The sequence below is a fragment of the Haplochromis burtoni genome, unplaced genomic scaffold, assembly GCF_018398535.1.
Source record: "Haplochromis burtoni strain Fernald_Lab_line unplaced genomic scaffold, NCSU_Asbu1 Contig_252, whole genome shotgun sequence".
NCBI lineage: Eukaryota > Metazoa > Chordata > Actinopteri > Cichliformes > Cichlidae > Haplochromis > Haplochromis burtoni.
The window spans coordinates 153,851-163,173 of record NW_024582613.1 but is presented as its reverse complement, the minus strand read 5'-3'; the positions used below and the strand labels follow the sequence as shown (position 1 = coordinate 163,173).

Genomic DNA, 9,323 nt, shown 5'->3' with positions numbered 1-9,323 from the left:
TACTCTGCGAGCGGCCAATCAGACATGAGAGGCTCTGGACACCGCCTCTGCGAATCAGCCAATCGTGGCTTTAGAACGGTCCCTTTTCCCTTAATCGACTGACCTTATTTTTCCCCCCTCTTCATGTTCAACATTTAAAAGCATCTTATTAAAACAAACGCTAGAGAATGTTATAGTCTTCGCTTTACCTGCACTACACTCCTCACACAAGAGGACAACACAGCGCTTTTATTAACTATTAATAATACGTTCTTCAAAAATTAACCACATGTGAGAGTCACAGCATGGATACAGTAGGCTTGCCCATACAAAATACTCACAGTTCTTCACATTTAATCTGGAAACTGAAAAGGTTTCTACGTGACAGTTTTTATTTATCATCTTTCTTCATTTTACTGAGGTTAATTTGCCTATAGGACTGAGCAAGTTAAAAACTGGTTGGTCTGCATGTCCCCCATAGGCCACATCTAAGTAAAAAATCATAACAAGTACAGCCTTTGATCTCACAATATTTAATAAAAATGTTGGCTGTACATGTATGCCCCTATCATAGAGACTTGAGCAGTTTGATTTAACGCAACTTAAATTAGCTGAGAAAGATTTCAGAAGCAGCTTTGTTTACAAAATTAATACAATAAGCAATTTAGACATTTATCTTGTTAATCCAGTCAGTTGAAAATGTTTAAATGTGTTTGGCATAAATTGGCAAAGACTGGAGTATCGTTGTCATAATCTCTGACAGAGCAATCAAGCAACACTGGATTTATCTGAAATTATTTTTGCGTTATTAGGTCAATTAAGAGAATAGCCAGGTGAATAATAAATATGTTAAAAATGTTACATTACACTAATGTTTTTCCTCTTATTAAGCATATCTGAATTTACTGTTTACAGGCAAACTGCTGTGTTTGTGAGTGCCCAAAGTTAAGAAATGAACATTAACATGTATTTCTGAAAACTTGTAAGGATCTGGGATATGAATGTTATTGTCAATAAACCTGTAACACTGATTATGATAAAGAGTACAAGGGTATGTGTTTCAAGCTGGTGATTTCTCATTTGCACAACCCCAGCTCTTTAAAAACTCCTACTGTGAGCATCACATTTTGAATACAGGATAACTGATAGAGAGACAATCTGTGGGAGCTGCAAGCATCTCAGCTAACTGGTCTGAGTGCTGTGCCAAATCAATAAGTGGGAAATGCATTCATTTCAGTCTTAAGGTGGCTTTGGTTGTTTTCCTTCAGGGTGGCAATTTCTCTCCTTTCTAGTCTTAATTTTGCAGCTCAAAATGTTTACTGGCGATCTGGCAAAATATAACCACCTGTAAAGCATATTTCTGCACATATTAAGAGAATTTTAATATATCTCACTGACTGATAAACTGTGCTCCTATTGTATGTGGAGTGGGGTACCTTAAAATGATCCACAATGACAAAGCCCTGCCCTCATCTTCACAGAAACAGTATTCGGTGTTTCTGTTACTTGTTTGGTTGAATATCTGTCATTTTCAGAAAAGAAGACCTAGTTGGAAAGTTACATATGAGAACTGAAAGTAGAGTTTCCTGTTGAACTGGATTATGGATGGTAGGTTTTTGATTTTGTTGTTTGACTAAAATAATCTGCTAGTGCTATATGAAAACAACACGAGGATGCTTAATCAACCACTGACCGGAACGTGGTGTTTTATTTTCAGATGGTGTCAACTACAGCTTGCTCAAAAGACCTTATGAACCATCTGTGATTAGGACACCTCAGGGGACCCAGACCTGGAAGCAGCAGAGATGGTGAACACATGGTGAGTGTGATAATGTATTAGTTTGGGTAGGATGAAGTGGCGGTGTTCGATGATTTAAAAAAAACAGCTGGGATGTTTGAAAAGCATATAAAAATCTAATAGAAATAAAACAATGACGCATTTCTGTGCTGCACATTATAAGTGAGATTTGTTTTTTGTATTGATTACATTTTTTAATAGCTGCAGCCTGCATGGCATACCACAAGACTTCATTGTCCTTTTTGCCACATAAGTATAAGAATTTTAGCATTGAGAGGTGAAAAGGCTATAAAATTATGTCCAGGTCTACAAAATTGCACTGCCCTAAAGTCTCCAGATGATGGTGCCCTTGGAGAGGATTACTCCTTCACACCAAACCGGTAGTGGGCCTTTTCGCTTGCTTTTCAAAAGATACTTTTACGACTACTTTAAAATAATAATAATCATAATAATTTCAATGCATGTTAAATTTTCATGCGCAGTACCATTTGAGGAAAAGAAAAAAAACATGTTTTTGCAAGTATGAGCTCTCAGCACGATAGTATGAGGGTGGCGTAAGCTGCACAATATGGCTACAAAGTATCTTATATATGTTATTGCGAACCCAGATGTAATCATACTCACTCTTTTATGAGCACAAAAAACCACAATACCAGTAAAGTGGGAGGGCTTAGTTTGTGCTATAGTTGCGCAGTGTGAATGATGCTTGCAACTCTTGATATGACTGCAAGGTCCTGTTTCAATCAGTGGCGTCAGCCGGACGCACGACACCAACTTAAACTGCTTCACCTTCTTCTCCCGAACAACGTAAACATTGAGCTGCAAAGCGAAGCACTGCGGACCTACTTTTTGTGGGGGGAGGTTTTAATTTGAAAGTGCTTCGCTGGATTTGAAGACTATCCCTCGTCGTGTCACTTTGAGGGTCCGACGGACAGACGGATTTTTTCGCTTTTACCACGAATTGGAGATTAAAAAAAAAAAGAAGAGGAAGAAAAAAAGTTTTCTTCTCTTATTTTGGGTGGTTCGAAAAGGAGACCCGCCTATGACCTTACCCTCTTACATTAATGCAACATTTACCGGATACAGGGTTATTTGATACAGTGTCTGGATCTTTACCGACTTGGAATTATTCCTCTTTTCTTTGAATGCGTTGCAAATATGATGATGTCACCGAGGCCACTTTTTCCTGAAGTTATGGCGGAGCACAACTTTTTTAACTTCTCTTGGTGAGCATATACAGGCTACTGGCCCCTAGCATTGCTACTCTTTGACTCATGTTTGAAGTGCTAACTCTTTAGATAAAACCGCTTCACCACGACTCGCATTACCAAAGAAATGAATCGTTTGAGCAAGAGAAAATTGAATGGAGGGCGAACGGAGCCGTGCAGTGAAGTTTGACGATATAGTCCGCGTTTGACGGCCTTCAGGCAATTCCATAGTTATAACTGGATCAACCAGGCCTTATAAAACACGTAACTTCTAATAGTTGCTGTAGCAGAACAAAGCACTCACGCACTTCGGTTATAGCCGTACCTTCTTGTCTTTTTCAGCAGCACGTTTTTATTTATTTGGACAAAGTTCAAAACTCAAAAGTAAAGTGATCCCCTCAACCTAACACCTACAAATAATGCTAACCTGCTGAGATTGCTCTCACCTACATTTGCGACTTTGGAGACTTGTCACAGGAGTGGATGCACCACTGATGTGGGCTTGTGTTGCTTAGACTGACTTGCTATGAAGAACAGATCAAAGCTGATGGGAGTAAAATCTTAATTATTCTAGATTTGGCAAACATGCTTTCTCTTGAGGCTCTTTCCTGGATGGGTGACAGCACTTGTTTTGGACACAGTTCCAGCAGCATGGTGGGGAAGGTGGCCCAGCCACAGTTCTGCAAGTTCCTGCTTTTCTGTACTTTTGAAAAACAAAACAAAAACAAACCTGTGTACCTGCTATGACAGCTAACCAGTGCTAACAGGGCTTTGTTTAAGTGACACCACAGAAAATTAGGGTATACCTACTAAATGTGATGACCTGTGTAAAGCGCTATAGTTTATATTGAAAACAGCACAAGGGGAGTGGGGGGCAGTAACCTATTTGTTTGTGGTGGGTACATACACCTTGAGTTGTAAGGAGTCCCAGTTGACATAAAAACTACCCTTTTTTTATTTGTTTCAATTCGTCCTGTGTTGAAATAATTGTGAACCTTGTCTGTGAGTAACTGTGACTGACCCCTGTTAGAGATTTTGTTGGTTTTAATATAGTATAGTTAGTCTACATTTCTTTTACAAGACTAAATGGCAAGACTACTAAATGATACATTTAAACCAAAATGTGGTTTTCTGTAACTCAAATAACCACTAATTTGATGCTAACCGAAAGATTCCTTTTACGTTTCCTGTCACACTTTAAGGCATCCTGCTTAGATACCCTTCATATCAGCATTGGGCCCAATCTTGCTATAATCTAAGAAGTCTGCACTCTTTGAGGTTATATTTAGTGATTGCAGCAAAAAAGTTGTCATTGCATTAACCAGTTATGTCTTTGTTGTGGTACCTTTGCATTCTGTGTCACCATTTCATTCAGTTGTAGATGGCATGCATACAAATCAACTGTGCTTGTCTCTATTAAAAAAAAAAAAACTAAACAAAAAAAAAAACCTTAAACTGCATGGCTGAATGTTTGATTTTCAGTACAAGCAGGTTAATACTCAGTTCTGTCAGAAAGATAAACGGTCAGGTGCAGCTGATGTCTTTCATGTTCTTTAATTTGCAGGCTTTTCCACTGTCTTCTTAATCTTTTATTTATTCATCTTGTTTACTTTTTTACATTTCAGACTATTGTAAGCACTTGGCTTTACTAATGGCGCACCCTCAGGGAGTGTGGAAGAGCCTGAGCAACGGTTTTGGAATGAAGGACTCTCCGTTTGAGGGCCCCTGCCTTTCTCCGACCATAGTCCAGGGCTATCCCTGCCAGCGTCGCTCCTCAGATGACAGCAAGATGCCCGACTCAAAGGCTAGCAGCACTATCCGTGTCTACCTCCCGAACCAGCAACGCACTGTGGTGAGTTGATTTCTATTAATGGTGACGTACTGGTGCTTCAGAAAATTTCACCATCATAACTGCAAATAGCAACAGTTCAAAAGTATTGTACTGGTATAAAACTACTCATGGCAATATGGAACATCACAAAAAAATAACTGATTTCTCTTTTGGGGGTATTTTTTGTCATCTCAGGTAAACGTGCGACCAGGTATGACTCTTTACCACTGCCTGATTAAAGCACTGAGGGTGCGGGGCCTGCAGCCTCAGTGCTGCGCTGTCTTCAGGCTGAATTCAGGACAGGGGAGGTGAGCTCAGGACTGCTGTCGATTTTCAAAGCACGGGTAATGAGAATCAGAGCTAAGTGTAGCTGCTTTTTTAGATATCTCATTCCCTTTGTTTTCCCTCCCTCAGTAGAAAATCACGGATGGATTGGAATACCGATTCCACTTCACTAATTGGGGAAGAGCTGCAGGTGGAGGTTTTAGATCACGTCCCCTTGACGACGCATAATTTTGTGAGTACCCAAAAGCACTCAAAAGTATCCTCAGCTCTCAAGAGAGTGTCACTGTTAAAGAAACAAATGAATATTTATCCCTGTCTGTTTCAGGTTCGCAAAACATATCTGAAACTAGCGTTCTGCGATATTTGCCAGAAGTTCCTTCTGAATGGTTTCCGTTGCCAAACATGTGGCTACAAATTCCATGAGCATTGTAGCACCAAAGTGCCCACAATGTGTGTGGACTGGATCAATATCAGGCAACTCTTGTAAGTATATGAAAGCGTGTAAACAACTTGTCCGTATTTTTGTATGTTACATCATAAGTAATAGCTTTTGGAATTGTATGTGTGTGTGTGTGTATATATATATATGTGTGTGTATATATATATGTGTGTGTGTGTATATATATATATATATATATATATATATATATATATATATATATGCATGCAGGATAATAAACAAAAAAAGGTTTTATTGATGCTACAGTTTTTACATGTAGGCCTAAGCTCATATACACAGTTTTGCATGTTTGTGCTCAGTTACTTGCATTTTGCATGCAGGCTGTGGGTAATCTTTTCGAGATCTTTATCAATGACACTGAATAGATGAGCTATTTCCCCTTACAACCACTGTCCTGTGTAGCCGTCAGCTTTTACTTGATTAAACACTGGTGTGTTTGCACGAACTAGTTGGTAACACTTTGTTTCTGTCAGATTGTGTCAAACGCCCGGCGAGTGCAATGCCCCGTCTGTGCCACCGCCTTCGTCCCGGCGTATGAGAGAGTCTTTAACGCGGCTTCCAAGGTGAGTCTCGGTATAATTTGCACTCTTAGCATTATTTTCAAATAAAACTCAAATTGTTAATGTATCTACCCTTTTCTGAAAAAGCCTAAAACAACTTCATTTTTAAAAGGCTTCTCTGAAATGTTTTAATATATTTTACACCCTTAAAAACAATGACACGACAATGACAGAACGAAACATTAAAAAACAAAACAGCAGTCGAAACCCTGTGTTGATTTTGGCTGATACCTGCATGTTACCACCTGCAGATCACTTGGATAGTTTCAGTCTATTAGCAGCATGTGTATCATGTCACTAGCATGCATTTGTATCAAAGTGCATGCGTGTGTGTGTGTGTGAGAGAGAGATAAACAAAATGGGGTTTCAATTATGTAAACAGCTTCATGGAACTAGCAGAAGAAAGCAGAAACCACAGGGAACCTTTAAGTTCATAAGGTGTAAAGGCTCTGATCATGAATACATATGTGCTGTTTGAAGGGGCTTTTTTTGTTTTGTTTTTTTGTTTGCTTTTGTCCAGCGTTTGTTTTGGGGGGTTTTTCCCTATCAGGCATTGTTTGATGTTGTAGGGAGAGCTTATAGTGCAGGCTGCTACTTGCAACTAAATGAGAAATATAGAAAGAAGGTACTTCAATAATTATTAAGATGTTAATATTGTATGCATGCGTGTTTGGGAGAGTGATGCTGTTGGATGGCTATACTGTAAAATCACAGTTGGTGTGGTGTTCTTATTTCTACCTGAACCGTAATCTTAATTACATTAAATCTTGTTTTTGAATGACGTCCTTGGCTTTATGAGGGCTTAACCAGTCCAAGGGCTGAAGGAGCCCGGTGTGAAAAGAATCTGTTGTTTCAGTAGCTCTTAAAATGGCTAAAAAGTGCTCTGAGCTGCCAAATTAGCACTTACAAAGTATCAAGTTGTTCCATGTAGAGCACTCCCCAGTGCTCTTTTGAAACATAGTGGGATATTGCCAAAAAGGGGATTGTGCTCAAAGAGTGCTCTCCATGTTTGTGGGTGTGATATAATATGATCTCTGTTTATATACGTCATTGAGCTGGGGTCCTGCTGTCCCAATTTTAACCAGCAGCTACAATACATTACAACTGGTTCGGTAACAGTGGGGTGTACCAAGAGGCTTGAATAAATTTAAAAAAAGGAAGCTTTCATTCATGCAAAATTGTAATCATAAATTTGTGGATATTTGAACTTGGGTTCAAATGATTTGTTTTTCCTGTAAGTGAACATCTTAAGTGAGTTATGTTTTTTAGATGTTAGTGAGCTTTGTTCTCTTCAGCTGAGCCAACGCTGATCTTGGCAAATATCAAGGACAAAATACCTCTGAATTTCAAGTTTGCCAAAAATGGCATGAGAAGATGGCTACAATGCAATTGGCTAACAACTACTTCCCTGTAATGTTTTTTTTTCTTTCTTTTTAATTTCCCTTTGTTTTGTTGTTGTAGTTACAGTATGGTATATTGTATATGACTTTGTTTGTTGGGCATCTGTTGTTGGCAAAAAATGTGAGTTGGGAAAGGGAATGGAAGAAAAATGACAGAAATGAAACCAGAAAGGCTCTAGACTAACTATAACCACACCCAAATTTTAAAGAAGTTACAGAATTCAGTTTGTGTTTCTTTTAAATGTCAGTGGTTTGTGCCATCTGAAGCACTGACATTTAAAACCACCTGATTCTTAATATTTAAAATCTTGTTCTCCCTCACAGCTCAGCCTACCGTTATTCCACCCCTCATGCCTTCAACTACGCACCACCCACTGGTGGCGGTCTCTCCCAGAGGCAGCGCTCCACTTCTACACCAAATGTCCACATGGTTAGCACTACTCTGCCTGTAGACAGCAGCGTGATCGAGGTAACTACACACCAAATGGGCCCCTTGGGTGCTCCTGTAGGTTCAGGCTGTCACTCCTAAAATATCTTGTGCTTGCAAGTGTTCTTGGCCTCCATTCCAATGATCTTTGAGTTGCTTTTCTTTTTCCTACTTATCTACCTGAGTGTTAACTAAGCCACTCAGAAGGGCTTGGTCTGTTTTTCAGCCCGATAGCATCCTGTTTTAACAAATTTTATTATCTGTGACAATTGACTTCCCCCTGGTTCGTTCTAGCTTCTGCTTTATTGCAGCTGCTGTTCTTGCATAATCGGCTCAATCATTTTGAATGCTTTGTAGATCTTTTCCCCAGTTTCTGTCCAGGTAAAACCTGGAAATCCATTTTGTCTTTGTTCTTTCCTCACTTTCCTTTGCTCTGTCCCTTTGCCTCCTGTCTCTTCACTGGCCTGTTGTATTGTACCCTTCTGGGGAGTAGCTAGACTGCCTGAATACCTCCCCCAGCTCCTGGTGCCATAGATTCTGGCTGAAGAGGAAAGTAGGTATTGTGCACTTCTCCCAGTCTTTTGTTGAGGCCTCACCTGAGAGTCCAGAAAAGGTTAGAAAGCAGAGTGTCTGTGTGCAGTCTCAATGGCATGCCTTGCAAGCAGGCTATCTGCATTCACATCTCTTAGATGTACTGTCAAACCATGAGTGACAGCACAGCACAAGGCCTGGTGTTTGCACAAGCTAACAAAACTTTGCTTGTGGTTTTCTTTTTTTCTTTGTCTCTTTAGGATGCAATGCGTGATCATGACTCGGGTAAGTCTGCATTTCATTAGCTTCATGTCATGTACTTTTGTGTCTTCTTCCTCACTTCAGTTTCCTATTTTGTTGTGCAAAACAAAAAGTTCACAAATTATTTTGACTAACTGAATATCTCGCGAGCTCCTGCTCCCTCTAGTGTTTTGTTGATATGCTCACTGAGCATTAACTACCATCATGCATGAAAAGAGTAGGGATGGGAATTGATAAGATTTTCACAATTACGATTCCATTTTTGATTCTGTTTAACAATTCGATTCTTTATATCGATTCTCCTATCGATTTTTTTTTTTTTTTTAAAAAGGAGAACACACAGGTCGATTAACTTAGAACTTTGTTTTATGTCTTCTCTTTGAACAAGATAGAAATTTAGGAGTAGTATGGCCTTACAAACCCAACAGTGAGATATTAAGAGATCCACAGCCTTTGATGGGGTGTCACGGGTCCACAGGAGAAAAAAAAATGTAAATGTAAAATAATAAAATAAATATTCTTCTGTAGCAATAACAAAGTATAACATAAATTATTCTGTAGCAATTACACAAGAATATCCAGT

At 39.2% G+C, this 9,323-nt stretch overlaps 1 protein-coding gene across 5 annotated transcripts in view; it reads left to right on the top strand.

The window, feature by feature from the left end:
- The first annotated feature begins 1,430 nt into the window (after nucleotides 1–1,430).
- The window catches only part of raf1a (Raf-1 proto-oncogene, serine/threonine kinase a), a 16,974-nt gene continuing 9,081 nt past the window's right edge, over nucleotides 1,431–9,323 (top strand). The window contains exons 1-10 of one of the 5 annotated variants that reach the window (XM_005938988.3): nucleotides 1,431–1,587; nucleotides 1,697–1,798; nucleotides 4,611–4,837; nucleotides 5,012–5,124; nucleotides 5,231–5,333; nucleotides 5,427–5,584; nucleotides 6,035–6,124; nucleotides 7,846–7,990; nucleotides 8,442–8,561; nucleotides 8,740–8,764. In XM_005938988.3, the coding sequence (XP_005939050.1) occupies nucleotides 4,637–4,837; nucleotides 5,012–5,124; nucleotides 5,231–5,333; nucleotides 5,427–5,584; nucleotides 6,035–6,124; nucleotides 7,846–7,990; nucleotides 8,442–8,561; nucleotides 8,740–8,764 (955 nt within the window). In that variant the 5' untranslated portion in view covers nucleotides 1,431–1,587; nucleotides 1,697–1,798; nucleotides 4,611–4,636. Of the gene's footprint in view, nucleotides 1,588–1,696; nucleotides 1,799–2,473; nucleotides 3,004–4,610; nucleotides 4,838–5,011; nucleotides 5,125–5,230; nucleotides 5,334–5,426; nucleotides 5,585–6,034; nucleotides 6,125–7,845; nucleotides 7,991–8,441; nucleotides 8,562–8,739; nucleotides 8,765–9,323 lie in introns of those variants that run through there. The other 4 variants (XM_005938989.3, XM_005938987.3, XM_014338951.2 and 1 more) reach the window with 4 other exon arrangements.